This window comes from Gymnoscopelus microlampas (assembly GCF_963454915.1).
Source record: "Gymnoscopelus microlampas genome assembly, chromosome: 2".
Lineage (NCBI taxonomy): Eukaryota > Metazoa > Chordata > Actinopteri > Myctophiformes > Myctophidae > Gymnoscopelus > Gymnoscopelus microlampas.
Genome location: NC_139939.1, coordinates 41196669 through 41212871, shown reverse-complemented (window position 1 = coordinate 41212871; position 16203 = coordinate 41196669). Strand labels below are relative to the sequence as shown.

The 16203-nt window shown below is 42.2% G+C and overlaps 1 protein-coding gene across 4 annotated transcripts in view; it reads left to right on the top strand.

Annotated features, from left to right (window-relative positions):
- The window catches only part of LOC311061738 (E3 ubiquitin-protein ligase SMURF2-like), a 94769-nt gene that overhangs the window by 57778 nt on the left and 20788 nt on the right, over positions 1-16203 (top strand). For all 4 annotated transcript variants that reach the window (XM_084080428.1, XM_084080430.1, XM_084080427.1 and 1 more), the window contains exons 5-10: positions 430-495; positions 4083-4167; positions 5337-5420; positions 7835-8046; positions 11889-11973; positions 14953-15111. In XM_084080428.1, coding sequence (XP_083936554.1) covers positions 430-495; positions 4083-4167; positions 5337-5420; positions 7835-8046; positions 11889-11973; positions 14953-15111 — 691 coding nt within the window. The remainder of the gene's footprint in view (positions 1-429; positions 496-4082; positions 4168-5336; positions 5421-7834; positions 8047-11888; positions 11974-14952; positions 15112-16203) is intronic.

Genomic DNA, 16203 nt, shown 5'->3' with positions numbered 1-16203 from the left:
GAATGTATTGAAGGGGATTATTTCCAAATACTTCCTCCTAGAAATGGAGCATCTGTGCATCAACTTCAAAGAACAATAGAAATTCAAACATACCCTGGTCATACGGACGTAATATAATTTATATAGCGTTTGTTCTGTAACGGGGTCTCCCCATCTCTCCAGCTCTTTAGTAAACAGAAAATACAAATTCAGGTGGGACACCAATTTCATCCAATTGTGTTGGATTGATGACAAAATTGATGTCATGACCTAAAAAACATTATTTCGGTTTACTAAAGAGCTGGAGAGACAGACCCCTGTTACTTAACAAACACACTATAGCGATGATTACTATAGGAATATATAGCTATTTAACACTTATTTGAACAAAAAATAATAAAATAATTTACAGCACCTTTAACACTTTGTATGGTTATTTTGTCCTTACAGATCAGAGACTGGACCTGAATAAGCTGGGCCCAAATGACAACGATACTGTGAGAGGACAGATAGTTGGTGAGTAATACACACACCGTTTGTGCGCGCGCGCACACACACGCACACACACACGCACGCACGCACGCACACGCAGAAGAAAGCAAATATTCAAAAGAGAGTTGATAGCTGAACACCAGCCTTCAAATGATCATTGCAAGGAAAAATAGAGGTGTGTGTGTGCAATGTGCATAAACCCCAAACCACTGTCTCTGGGGTGAGAAGGTGAAGGGAGGGAGGATGTTTTTGTGTTGATGTTGAGTCACTCACCATGAACAGCCTGCATGAACTCCACATCCACTTTACACGAGTGTGCACGAGACCGTAACCTAGACATTAACCCATTAAGACCTGAGGCGAGTCTAAAAATGTTTTCTAAATCCTAACAGATGTTTGAAAAAAATCAAAAAAATATTTTTTCCCCGATTTGTCTAAAATAGCAGATCTACAAGCTCATAGCGCCGCACTATGAGCTTGTTGATCTGCTATTTTTGAAGCCAAAGAAATCTTAAAATGACACACAGATGCGTTCCCGGTCTTAATGGGTTAAAGTTTGAGTTTGTAGTGCAGTGCTGAAATAGAGATGAAGTACTCATTGCACTTTCACCAGCGAAATTCATGTTGATTTTATTTTCTTGTTTTCTGACTACAACATTTCAGTTTGTTTCCATCGCGGACGCACACAGAGACAAGCTGAAGGTTGGTTCGTCGGTCGGTCTGTCTGTACGGTGGTTGGTGTGCAAAGTAATATGCAATTGTTTCCTTTTGACCAAGTAGTCAAAATGAAGCAGGCACGTCCAATCAGAATGAGAAACTCCCATAGTCATGTATGAGGTTCGTACAAGGAAAGTTGCCATGACACATGAGACAACCCAGCAAAATACTCAACTTAAAGCTGCAATCCGGAACGTTATTTTAACCAATCTCTGTTAATATAATGATCTCCCTGCTCTTCACTGATAAATTTAGGGTAGGACAACTACTGGCTGACAAGTAGTACTACCTGAAGCTCACGTGTCCAATATCTCCCCTGGCCAAGGGTGTATTCCCTCTTGAATGAGTGGTACTGTAGTTGTTTGGTCTCCATGCATTTGACCTGGCTTCCAATACATCTCCATCTGGAGAGAACATAAAACTTACGGATTGTGGCTTTAACATTTGACACAACAAAGTGCATGTACAGCACTAAAATCGGCACATTACTGGATATAATATTATGCAACATGTACTTCTGCACTAAGAAATAAGCTATATTCAAGCTTATTTCTTAGCGCTGTGGTAATATGCAAGCTTATTAGTGCTGAGTTAATGGCATTTCTAATGTAATTTTGAATCATGGCATATACAGTATAGTATAATGAGAACATAGGGAAATACAGTCCCACAATTTCCCACCCAGATTCTCTCCTCTTTGCTTTCAACATTGCTGTCAGGTATACCGTAAATTAAATAATTGCAAATGTACACGTTTTGGATTCTTAAAATTGATAATCCATTGTAAGAAAGACAGACGAAAGGTCAGGGGAGATGAATTTTCAAACTCTGCTCAGTATAGTTTCATATTGAGTTGTGAATCTTGTGATCCAAATGGGAAGCATGTGGCTCCCCATGTGGATCTCGGACTTCATGTGCACAACCGATGACATCAGTCATCTATAACATATCTATGATGTATGACTCCAAATTTTAACAAGGTTTCAACCCTATTTATTTCAATTATAAAAGTAAAGTTAAGTTTAACATATGAAAAAAAAAAAGCTAAATAGTGGAGGTTCTTCTGTGGCCCACTGGCAGTGTGCACAAGAAATCGGGTATTGGTCGGTCGTGCAGTTTGTGAGATTGGCTCTGGACACACACACACACACACACACACACACACACACACACACACACACACACACACACACACACACACACACACACACACACACACACACACACACACAGACCCTCTTATAGGCGGCTAGACCCCTGCAAAGCCACATGGTAAAAACCTGTCATAAATTGCTGCATGGCTCCTTGACAGGAAAACTGCATGTGTTACTCTGTCACACAGTGAAGAAGGCTGGAGTGCAAAGGTTTGATTATCCTTCACACCCTACAAGTATGTACATTAAGCTCACGTCATGTAATGATGTAGAATCAAACTGCAATGAAAACACAAACACACCAACGGACATTAAAGTGCTATAGTTGAAAATAAAAGCTGCGATATAGTTCATTATATAACTAATTCCTTATGAGCCTATTAAAAGTTCTTAACTACGCAACGAGAAAAACAAAGGTCTCAATCGCAGCCCTCCGAGTTTGGCTGTTTGCACAACCCTGATGCTGTAGTCTATATCAGGATGTGGAGCAGGTGCACTTCCTCTGATTGCCTCCTTGGCTGTGGTTGCAGTCGGTTCTTAGTATATAGAAAAAACACCAAAGGAAGTGGAAGTAGCGGCACTTCAACAAAAAAAATGCAAGACTTTTTCTTTCTTCTTTTTTTTTTTTACAAGTTTTACCACACACACACACACACACACACACACACACACACACACACACACACACACACACACACACACACACACACACACACAGTATATAGCCTACTGTAATTCGTTTTTATACTACATCAGGCTAATGCGTTTCAGCCAGAGCCCTCATCAGAGCATAGTTGCTGATGTAACAAAAGGTCCAATTCCTTTGGTGTTTTTCTTGTGGTGTTATCCTGTGTCATTAGCTTAGGACTAGAGGCTCACAACCCTACCTGTAGTACTCTATATCCTCTGTCTCAAGTCTCAATACAATTACCTGCTGGTACATACTCCCCACGGTTCTCAACTGCTCACTTCCACACAATTCAGTTGTGTGGAAGTGAAGTAAAAATTTAACAGAAAAACACATCTCACTGACTAATGATGCCACATTAGTTTTCCATAAGTAATTTATAGCTCAGACCACTGCGTTCTTTACACTATTTGAGGTTTTGGCGGGAATCCAAATCCTTAATTGATTGACTTCTAAAGTGCGATAAACACAGATCTATTTGTCAGATGTCTCGTTCAATTAGAGGACGTGAAGCTTTGTACTGGCCACTTGACCCTGTGTTCCAGACTATCACTATATCCTCTGGCTCAGAGTGAATTAACCTCACTAACCTCACAGCAGTTCACTGTGAGGTTAGTGCGGTCCACAGTGCTGTGAACCTCACAGCACTGCAGCGCTGTGTAGGTCACTGCTCCACGGCCAGCACTGTTGGGATCTTTTTGGACAATGGATACTCCCATCCCTGACGTTTCCTCTGACCTGTAGCTGTGTAACAGATATTACTTCTTTCTTTACCTGCATTGTGTTATACTAAAAGTACAAATTTACTACATTTTGCATGTTTTTATTAATCATTTATTTTCTTCTTTTAAATCAAAAGCACAGATGGGCGAGGACCACACACAAACACATACCTTTAACCCACCACATAATATGATGACCTGGAAATGTGTACAAAGCAGTAACAAGTAGAATTCACATACTCTACCACAACAACTTAGACTGCACACCACTATCACCTTTTCAAGTCGAGTAGCATTGCTCTGCCAACTCCTTTTTGTCTTTGTTTGCAGTGAGTCTCCAGTCCAGGGATCGTATCGGAACAGGAGGGCCAGTGGTGGACTGCAGTCGCCTGTTTGACAACGACTTACCTGATGGGTCAGTACTGAATGTCTCTGATTACAGCACTGTCCCTTAACTTTGGGGCATCAAAGTTCTTTGCATTCTTGATTTCAAATCCACAGCTTCCATCTGTGGTCACCTGTCGGCAGCCATTTTGTGCCCTTCCCTGTGAGATATTCAAGAGGAATCCTGTAGAACACGTGCATGCCATTGGGCTGCCTTTTTAAGGCATGTCGATGTCATCAGTGCCCTTCTGTTTATTAATGTCTTCTTCACATTTTCCCTGTTTGTATATTTTAGAACGCAAATGAGTTTGCCAGTGTTGGAAAAGTTTATACTTGCATAACCCGTTAGAACACCTTCCCTCACCTCACAGCTATAAGGTCCTGGGTTTGATTCCCGCCGGGGACGCTGTGGGCGCTGGGGGGCGCGTTCTGTCCTCCGCGTCATCAGTGCCCATACCCTTGGTGGGGTTGGCGAAAGGGCCTCTCTGTATGGAGTTTGCATGTTCTCCCCGTGTCCCCTAGGGTAGGTACCCTCAGAAAAACATGCAGTAATCCTGGTCTCTATACTGCCTCCCCCTGGTCAGCCTGATGGTGGGGAAAGGAACTGGTTGGAATAACGTTCCTTCCACGCGTTAGGTCTAACAAGGGAACCTCCCCCCTGTCAGGTGATAAGAAGTGGCTTGCTAGCTCTCATGTATTGAAGGAGGCATGAGCTCGGCTCTAGGCTCTCCCTAGGCTGGCAGAGAGAGTGTAGCGCCCAGGATTACTTAGACAATTGGCACTGGGTGAAAAAAACTGGGTTAGAAAATCGTGGGATAAAAATGTTACAAGAAGAACACCTTCCCTGTTGCCGATTACAAGACAAAGCACACACTGCTGAGAGATGAGCGTGTTTGATGCACTCAGCATGTCAGGTGCTGTAAGTGGGAGTAAAAACCCCAATAAAATTTCAGCTCTAAAGGCTCGAATCAGGTTGTTGACGATCGCCTAAACAGTGGGAGATATAGCTAGCACTCCTCCCAGACAGCCTTTTGAGGAGGAGTAGTACTGTAGGTTGAAAGCTAAGGTTCAGCACACAGACACAGTGGTGCATTTCCACAATCTTTTCTGAACACCAGCATTGATTTGCAATTGAAATGAAGCTAGCGGTTATATAAAGGGTTTTTCTTTCTGGTCTGTTTTACTTTGTGTCTGAAACAGCTGGGAAGAGCGGAGGACAGCCTCTGGACGGATCCAGTATCTAAACCACATCACACGCACCACACAATGGGAGAGGCCTACCAGGTATGACCACACACACACACACACACACACACACACACACACACACACACACACACACACACACACACACACACACACACACACACACACACTCACACTCACACAAAACACCCTCTTCAAAGCACGAAGTGCTTTGCAGCATGAAGTGGACCACAATACAGCGTAATCGCATTAGCATACTGAGTCAAATCCATCAGTCATGCATATAATACAATGCACAACAAACCTGCACTCTTGGAAAGGAAGAAACAAAAAAGAAGTGTCCGTATTAAGTGGTTGCACTTAACTTTCTCCCGTTTCCCTTCCAAAAAAGAACGTCCACTAAACTCCATCCCACTCACAGCACAACAATAACAGTCAGACGGTAATGAGTGAGTTCCTATACATTTCCTGAGCCCCCCCCCCCTCTCCTCTCCACTGCGCACACACATGCACACACATGCACACACACCCTCCTGCTCTATAAAAGGTCAATCAGGCAGCCAGCCGGGCAGCCAGGTTTTGCTTGGCCTCTATTCCTGCAGGAACAACTGTCGCCTTCCTATTTGGCTGGTATCAGTGGAGCCGGGAGGGCAGTAAGCAAACAAATAATACCGCAAACCCACCACCACCACTGCTGTCATCACCACCACTACTCCTATACCCGCACTTCACCTCGCTGCACTTGTGTCTAGTGCAGTGGTGAAAAAAAGTACTCAAATGTTTTACTTAAGTAAAAGTATCAATACTGCAATGTAGAAGTACTCTGTTACAAGTAAAAGTCCAGAATTAAAAATGTACTTGAGTAAAAGTACAAAAGTATTTGTATGAAAATGTACTTAAAGTACCAAAAGTAAAAGTACTAAAATATTTGAAAATAACAGATCTACAAGCTCACAACGCTTCGCGGCGTGACGCGTTGTGAGCTTGTAGATCGGCTATTTTCAAATAGCCTATGTATAAAATAGGGCTGAAGTGGTTAATGTGTGTTTCATAATATCATAGTTTATATCTGAAAAGTAACTAGTAACTAAAGTTTTCAAATAATTGTAGTGGAGAAAGTACAATATTTGCCTCTGAGATGTAGTGGAGTAGAAGTAAAAGTACTGAAAATGGGAAATACTCCAGTAAAGTAAAAATCGTCAAAAATGTATTTCAGTACAGTACTTGAGTAAATGTACTTAGTTACTTTACACCACTGGTGTAGGAGGTGGAGTAGGAAAGGGATACAGCAGGGGAGAAAGTGGGAGGGGAGGACAGCAGGCACAATCTGGGTTAGGGGGCTGGGAGTGGATGGGTGACTTTGACGTGCCCTAGGCCTTTTGGACTAAATGTTGTTAGCAACATGCTAGCAAACTAGAACCTCATCATTCCAGCTAACGGCTAACTCTCGAGGATGAAGTCTTTATTGTCCAAGTACCACAGGTATGTAACTTATACATAGCTTTCAATTTGTAGTGGAGTAGCACAGCAAACCATCTTACCAATCAGTAGCAGAGGGAGGGAGGGGACTGAGAGGGGGGGGGGGTCTTGGAGGGAGGCAGGAGGTAACTGAGGAAGAAGATTGGGCGGGTTGGGGGGGTGTAGATAGTCATGGCGTCAGTAATTCTGAACGGAGAGACAGAGACACACACACAATCTTTGTCTGTAAGTTAGTCTGTCTTTGTTTGTCTCTGCTTATCAGATATCCCTTTTGTCGTTCTCGCCACTCTTCACAGCGGAATACACACTCACACATGCACACGCGTACACACGCACACACACACACACACACACACACACACACACACACACACACACACACACACACACACACACACGCACTTTCTTTTTCTTTTTTTTTTAAAGGTAATTCAGTCATGCAAAACATCCTGTTGATTTTCATTCCTTAGTGTAAGCTTAATACCATGCCTAACCGTAACCATGTAATAACATTAACAGTGCTGGCAAGAATTGTACTCACATGGTTCTTTTCCGCTGTGTGTGTGTACTGTACACCCTGTACATACGAGGGTTTAATCTGCGCACTATTATTATTATTTTAATCCCGGAAAGCGGATTCCCAGGAACGCCCACTCACAGCATTTCCTGTTTCCCGGGAAATAGATAAGGGGGGAAATAGTGTGTGTATGTACAGTATATATGTGTGTATATATATAGGCATATATATATATATATATATATATATATATATATATGCCTGCCTACAGGCTTTTAGTGTTCATTGTACATAAGCCTAAACATCACATACTGTAAAGTAAGTTATTAACTAGTACCTGACTGATAATAACTGATAATTGCTGACTAGGCAAACCAAACTAAATGACTGAGTTACTGTTGAATTACTAACACGGAGCAGAACATACTGACTAATGAGAGGGAGGTTGAACACTAAACGTAATAGGATGTCCCACTGTGTCTCTTCCTCCATGCAGGCCGGCATCAGAGTACTCCAGCCCATCGGGCCGTCCACTGAGCTGCGTGGTGGATGAGAACACACCTGTGGTGACGCCGGTCAACGGGGCCGTGGCCGTCGGGCCCACAGGGGAACAGCGGCTCCAGGAGAGACGGGTCCGGTCGCAGCGCCACCGCAACTACATGAGCCGCACGCATCTACACACGCCACCCGACCTTCCTGAGGGATACGGTGAGTGGGGGATGGGGAACGCATACACACACACACTACGACACACAACGGTCGCTTGACCAGGACAACCGTAACTTAACCTGGAATAAATAGATTTTTCAAAGACTCTGACCTCTAATGACGTTCCTTTTTGTGCTGTTTTTCGGTGTGAGCACTTTCACTTCTCACACTTTTTGCACTGACTGTAATGGGACACTTTTTTTGTTTTACCTCCGTTTACCGTTGCTCTGTATTGTTGATGCTTCTTGTTTTTCTTCTGCCTTGTTTTGCTGTAAACAACAGTACTTTTTATTTTTCTTACTCTTTACCTGTAACTTTGTAACTTTAACTGCTCTAATAAAGGTATCTATCTATCTATCTATCACTCACACAATCACTTATACATTCATACCTTCATGAATGTCATAGGCGGCGGGTGAGCTTGACAATTGGGAAGGCTGGGGATCGGCCGCGCGCGGGCGCCGAAATCCGTGCACGCACGCGAAGCGCGAAAAAAATGCGGTTTCTGGTTGGATTCTGTTAGTTTCTGTTGGGTTTTTGGTTACTTTATTTCGGTTATAGGGTTAGGGTTAGGGTTAGGGTTAGGGTTAGATTAGGGTTAGGTTTTTTAATTCATATTTTTTCCTGATTTTACTGATTTATTATTAATTCCCAGAATTTCCCAGCATAACATTTGGGAAGGCTTAGCCTACCCTAGCCTTCATTACCCGCCGCCTATGATGAATGTGAAAATACATGCAGATAGCCCTCTGGACCTGCCTAACAGATTGAGGAGATTGGGTCTTGTTTTAGACCATGCGCCACATGTGCCATAGATTGTCTAAATAGGGCCCGATGATGTTGTTGGAGCTATTCTGTGTGTGTGTGTGTGTGTGCGGTGACAGCAGACGACTCTGCACGCAACCTTTGGGGGCTCCCGTGTGATGAGGGCCATGGACTGTTTGTTTCTTATTGTTTCTTATTGATTGATCTCTCTTCCCCCTGGCCCCCCTTCTTCTTCCCTTTCTTTTTTATGGAAATAACTAAAACGAATTTCACCCACTGTTTTACATCTGTAAACCTGTGATGTGACAATAAAGATGACTCTGACTGATTCTGACTGCCCACCTTGACAACCTGGGGTCTGGCAGTCCAGAAATCCAGGACTCCGACACACCAGAGAGTCCCAGGTTAGCCAGTGTAACATAACAGCCAGTCAATAAACAGCAGCTTAACATAGCCCCTCTAGGTCAGTGCTACTAGGCAGTACACTTTTGGGCCGGGTGGGGAGGCGTTCTTGGGTACGGGGACAAGAATGGACCTCTTGAAGCATGTGGGGACCACAGACTGGGCCAGAGAGATGTTGAAAATGGTGTTGAAACCTGGAGCCAGGAGATTAGTGCAGGTCTTGATGACTTTCCTGGAGATCAGAAACACAATTAAATCGTTAATCACAATTATTTGAGTGACAATAAAATAAATCGTTAAATGTACTGTGTAATCGCGACGGCACTACCTCCCATTAGCCAATTTTAATACAGGATAAACCCAAAATCCATCCTCTGTCTCTCTGTCTGCGTCTTGTTTTTCCTTTTCTTGGTCCATTTTGGATGCCATTTTCTTTCTTCCTCTGTACACTCTGTTCCTTCTGCTCATCTTTCGGATCTCATTTCAGTACATAAACATACAGTAGATGCACATTGTTGAATTGCACGATTAAGGACGTTTAGAGGCAAAATGGCAATATGGAGTCCCATAAATATCTTGACATCATCATTAATTCATATCAGCTAGCTCTAATCCTGGCTGACTCGCATGCAATATTGGCCGTTTCTTGCTGTCTCCAGAGTGTCATACTTTGAATGCTCTTTTTTATCATGCAGAAAATAATCATAGAAATAAATAACCCATCCCATCTTTTTCTCTTTTTTTATGTTGTGGCTTAATGCCCAGTCGTCTAGAACTGTGTGTGTGTGTCATCAAAAAAACATCAATCATAGCGCATACCACATCCATGATGTCACACAATATCACGCTACTAACGTTTAAGTTTAAGTGTGTTTAAGTTTGTAGTTGAAAATAATATACATGTAAACCAACATTGCTCCTGTGAAGTGCCATTTCAATTTGTTCAAATGAAATGTAGACCATCACAACATTAGAACATGCAACTAGCCTTTATAGTGCGGCTTTACCACTTTACTCCAACACATGATTTGTGCAGTTTTGGTCACACATTGCACACATAGTATCTTACTATCAACTTACTATGTCTTGCTCTATTTTGATGCCATTTTCTTTCTTTCTCTGTACACTCTGTTCCTGCTGTGCTTAGCTCAGTGATTCTTTCTGTCTCTCCCCCCCTCCCCCTCCCCACTACCCCACATCATGACAACTGCAGTCAACACTGCCTCCTCTCCTCTCCTCTCCTCTCGGTATTCCCACAGTGAGGTGACGCTGGAAAGCAGGGAATGAAGGGAGTGGATTATTAATATGTTCTTGCCGAGTACAGGCACGGCACTTTAGGTTCTTGACTCCTTTCAATCCCACAGCGTTCCTCAGTGCCAGTGCTGGTTTTCACCAGCTTTATTTAGCATCGGTGAACACACAGGGAGATGCACGCATATTTAGAGAATGCGCAAAGACACGCGGATCCTGTTGACAAACTGCTGAACGTCAAGTTTTTTTTCCCTTTTTGTACAGAATGCAAGCGAGGCTTAGGCTTACTCTGCTTGTTTTTTCACAGTCAGCCACAGTGCAGCCTACAATGCCCACAGACTCCGTAAAAGAAGGCATTATTTTAAGGTCGGTGCTGGATACCAGTGACTTAGAATGCCACTGCTGCTGGACAGGCTCCCTACTTTCTGAAAAATGCCCCCACTGTGTCTGTCCACCACGGCTGGCAGAGCGTGGGCCAAGTGAGTCACCCAGTAACTGCTATAGCGGGCATTTTCCCTCAGCTGAACCCTCTGAACCACGGGCTGGGTGTGGCGAGGGACGCCTTGGACAGACTCAAGAGGGAGAGAGAGAGAAGAGGGAAAAAAGAGATGGAGAGAGGGATAGGAGGGTACAAAATGTGTTGAGTAGAGCCAGTAGGAAGTTGGGGTGTTCAAATGTCTTTATTAGGATATAGGGTGTAGGAGGTGATGGAATTAACACTCACACACACGCGCACGCACACGTACACACATCCCGTCAACATTCACACTCTCACCCCCTAACAGTTACTCATTTGTTTGAGATCCAACAATGATTAAGAATCAGGTGAATTCCCATGTTTAGTTTTTCCTGAACGTGTCATTGTGTGTCTTCCTGTTTCCATCTATTTAAAGTGTGTTGTCTTTGTGTTTTTTTTGGTATAGAGGATCCAAGGTATTCCCTGGCTTTGGTTTTTGTGTAAATAAAGCTCCTGGAACCCATTCAGTAATGTTACACAAGGAAATACAGTCTAAGACCTCAGTGATATTCTGCTCGCAGTCACATCCAGGTGTCCCATTCACCTCAGGCTAAATCGACTGGGGCCGTAACAAATAAGGATGATTGGAACACGCTGCAGCTACATGTATACCTGCCCTAACAATAACCTTCTAAAAAATCTATTTTCCTTATTTCAAAATTTCTCTCAGTTCAGATATGCCAATTCTCAATTCCCCTTGTACTTTTAGTCTCTTGTAGCTGATAACCTCTACTTGGTCAATTAAGGAGGGTGTAGGCAACCACATGTCACCTGCGATATACTGTATGTGATGCCACCAGTCCGCTTCTTTTCTCCTGACATTTCACTTTTAGCAAAGTGTTCTGTAACATGTGGTCTCTTCTACCCGTTTCTCTCTCTCCCTCTCCCTCTCTCTTTCTCTCTCCAGAGCAAAGAACCACTCAGCAGGGTCAGGTCTACTTCCTCCATACACAGACTGGTGTCAGCACCTGGCATGACCCCCGAGTGCCCAGGTAACACCTTCTATTTTCACTGAAAGGCACACATATCCGTTTACATGTAGACATTCTCTGTCTAAGGTTAAGTCATTATATAAACCCAACTGGATTTGACAGGGTTGCATTTGGCATAATTCATTACTTGATTACTTGGTATTTGGGTTCAGAACAGTATCATTTGTGGATTTATTTTTTTTTGCTGGACCAAATGGACGTATGGTCGGGATATCATTTCTAAGCGTCTGGTTGAGTTTTCTAGCTTTGATTTGAGCTGTGTCCTCACAACGTCCCAGTACTGTAACAGCACAGCTAAGATTCTATCATCCAAGGTTAAACTCCTCTGGACAGTTGTTCTGCTGAACATAGCACAGGCCACCGGTTCTGTATTCAATCACATCGTCTAAAAAAACTCTCCATAGCTCCACTCGTTAATCCACGGGAGACGACAGGCAGTGCTATTGCGTTACACTTCTTTTGCGTCTTCTTGGCGTATAGCTGCTCTCTTCCTGCTCTGAAACAGCCTCCACATGAGCTCCAACGCCCCACAGAACCCCCTTTGGGTTTGGTCCTTTCTTGGACCGTCAGTGGTGATACGACCCAGCATGCCGAGACGCTGCCGGGAAGACGTGATGTTTCCAAGAGATGTGTCCTCACATCACACACACACACATACACACACAAGGCAGCACACATGATGTACACATATGCAAGACACTCGCAAAGGGTCCAGGTCCATAGGGAAGCAGCAGAACAAGTAGTTTGTCAGATGGGCTGCGATCAACATTAAGCATCACGATTCCAATGTTTGCTTTTGTATTTTACATTTTACACACACATTAAAGGCCAACACGCTTTTCTAGAGCAGTGTTCAATTACAATAAGACAACATGTACTATAAGCAATTAAGTGTAGTTGACAAGACATGTTTATCTAACCATGTTACAGAATTAAAGCACAAAAGACAATTGAAATTAATTGTATAGCGCAGTGCAATGAAAACCTGTACATGAGCATAGAATAACTTTTTTAGTTACTCTGTTGGAGCAAGAAATTGTCTCAGCATTGTTGTTACTATAATCCATTAAGACCGGGAAAGCATCTGTGTCATTTTAAAGGAGGTTTTTCTTACCTTTTCTATGGCATTATGATATCTTAGGATGAATGGTACAGTAGAAAAATGTCATAACTCCATCCCGGGTCCGCCACAGCTTAAAACGTGCGCGGATAGGCCTTGCGTTAGATCACATATTTTAATAGATTTTTTTTTTTTTTTTTGTGAGATCTGACGTTCATAGTGACAGAACATTATGCAAAAAAAAAAAAAAAAAAAAACTAAGTCTTGCTAGACGAGATTGAAATCTCGAGATTTCAATCTCGTCTAGCAAGACTTCTGTTTCTTTTTTCTTTTTTTTTGACAGTGTTCTGTCACTATGAACGTCAGATCTCACCGAAAAAAAGAAAAAAAAAAGCTATTAAAATATGTGATCTAACGCAAGGCCTATCGGCGCACGTTTTAAGCTGTGGTGAACCCAGGATGGAGTTATGAAAATCTTCTACTGTACCATTCATCCTAAGATATCATAACGTCATAGAAAAGGTAAGAAAAACTTAGTCCAAAATTCTCCTTTAAGATTTCTTTGGCTATTCAAAAATAACAGATAAACAACTTATAGATCTGCAATTTCTTTTAAGAATCGTGAAAATGTGTGCAAATCTTTGAATATATATATATATATATATATATATATATATATATATATATATATTTATTTTTTTAAGTGAAAATTTGTAACTCCAATATTTGCTTCTGGGGGGGTCCCTGGAACAAAATATTTTGAGATGGGGGTCTGTGGCCAAATACATACAGTATAATTTTGGCATGGAAAAAGTTTGAGCACCACTGATATAGCAACCAAACAACAAAAATTATGTATTTGACCGCAGACCCCCATCTCAAAATATTTTGCTCTAGGGATTTGAGTAAAACAATGTTTGCTTTAAGAAATGTTATTAAAAAAATCTTTTGTGTAACCACTTTAACCATTATTTTATACTTTGGCTATTCAAAAATAGCAGATCTACAAGCTTGTAGATCACGATTGCCACGCTATGAGCTTGTATATCTGCTATTTTTGAGTAGCCAAATAAATCTTAAAATGGCACAGATGCGTTCCCAGATTGCATGGGTTAATCACATAATGGTCATCCCATTGCCAGGAAACGTTTGAATAGTTTCAAGACCTCGATAGACTCACTATGTTGCCAGGAGAGTGCTGATCCATCTAAATCCCCCAATAACTGCCTTGTGTATCACCATGCTAAGGTAGTTTTGACTGTGGTGATTAATTGTCAGTTATCAAGGCCCATTGTTCTCTTGAACCTCTTGTCAGCAGACCTGTCTCTTTAAACCAAATATGAGGTGATAATAGTTTGTGGCACTTAGACGGTCTATGTTAGACTAAATATTTAATTGTGATGGCAGTTCACAGTGCTTGTAATAATGAAACTGTAATGGTAGTGAGGCAGCAGCACTTAAATGAGTAATGACCACATTATGTTGCATTTCATCAATAAATCGGGGGAATTAGAGAGGATTTATGATGTTCCCTTTCAAAGCCTCAAGGGTCCTCAAAGTCTAATGAATTTGATGAAACTGGAGTAGCAGTGCATCCATATTTATGAAGCGTTGTTGCTATTTTAGTATCGCTTTGTCAGGGATGGTTGTTGGCAGTAAAACTGTGGAGTAATAACTGCAGTATTTAAGTAGGTATACTTGAATATATGATCCCTGATCCCTCTAGAATCTTTATATTAGTGACTATGTTTTAAACATGCATCCGGCCTGTGTTGGAAAATCCTCAGCCTCGTTAATCAAAGAGTAAAAAGTGAACATTTTGTTCTTGGGTCTTTTCCTGTGACCTGAGCTCTGTGAAGTCCCCACAGGACCCTACACAAATGATGCTTGAAAGAAATTCAATAATTCCCTTTCCCCAGGGACCTGAGTAATGTGAACTGTGAGGAGCTGGGTCCTCTGCCACCAGGCTGGGAGATCAGGAACACTGCCACGGGACGGGTCTACTTTGTGGACCACAACAACCGAACCACGCAGTTCACTGACCCACGACTCTCCGCCAACCTCCACCTAGTTCTCAAGTAAGTACATTAGACGAGTATGAGTTCCCCAGGGCAGGTTTGAGGCTGTAACAGTTGCTACTGTCCTGTCCTGTCCTGTACACGCTAGCCTTCTCCAGGGCATCCCAAAAGTAAATAGATGACTGCAGGCCCCAGGCACTACCACTCACACAAGCTTGTCTATTGACAGCCACATGAATCTCTTCACATTTCACCAGCTTCTTTAGGCAGTATATCCAAAACAAGCCTCAAACCACAAACTAATTAGGCCTGCTATAATACACAGTTCCCCGGATATAAGGCTGAACTACATTCAATGTTGAACCAAGAGTTTGCCAGACTCATAGCTGAGAATAAGCATACAGTGCAGCTAGCTAGCAGAAACAGCAATTTTCCCAAGCGGGTCGGAGAAGCTTAATTAGGACATCCAGTTGTGGTATCAAATAACGTAACACTAGACATATTTTGAGAATTTATGATGATTCCCTAAAAAGGTCTCTGACTGCGAGTTACCTTTACCTACTGTATGTTACACAGTGAGGTGATGCTGGAAAGCAGGGAATGAAGGGAGTGGATTATTAATATTTTCTTTCTGAGTACAAGCACGGCACTTTAGGTTCCTTGACTCCTTTCAATCCCACAGCGTTCCTCAGCGGCTGTGCTTTTTTTTGCCAGCTTTATTTAGCATCGGTGAACACACAGGGAGACGCATGCATACTTAGAAAATATGAAAAGACAAACATTAACCCATTAAAACTGGGAACGCATCTGTGTAACCACTTTAACCATTATTTTATACTTTGGCTATTCAAAAATAGCAGATATACAAGCTCATGTACTATGAGCTTGTAGATCTGCTATTTTTGAAAAATCTTGAACATTTGTGCAAATCTTGGAATATTTTAAAGGGAACATTTTGAACTCAAATCAACATATTTTGAGATGGACATGAAAAAGGTTTAACCAAATACACACACAAATGACATGAAAAAGTTTGAGAACCACTGATATTATAGCAACATACCTTTTTCAGAAAAACTGTTAGGATATAAAAGACATTTGTAGGTGCGTTCCCGGATTGAATGGGTTAACTGTAAGAAGGAGCATACATAT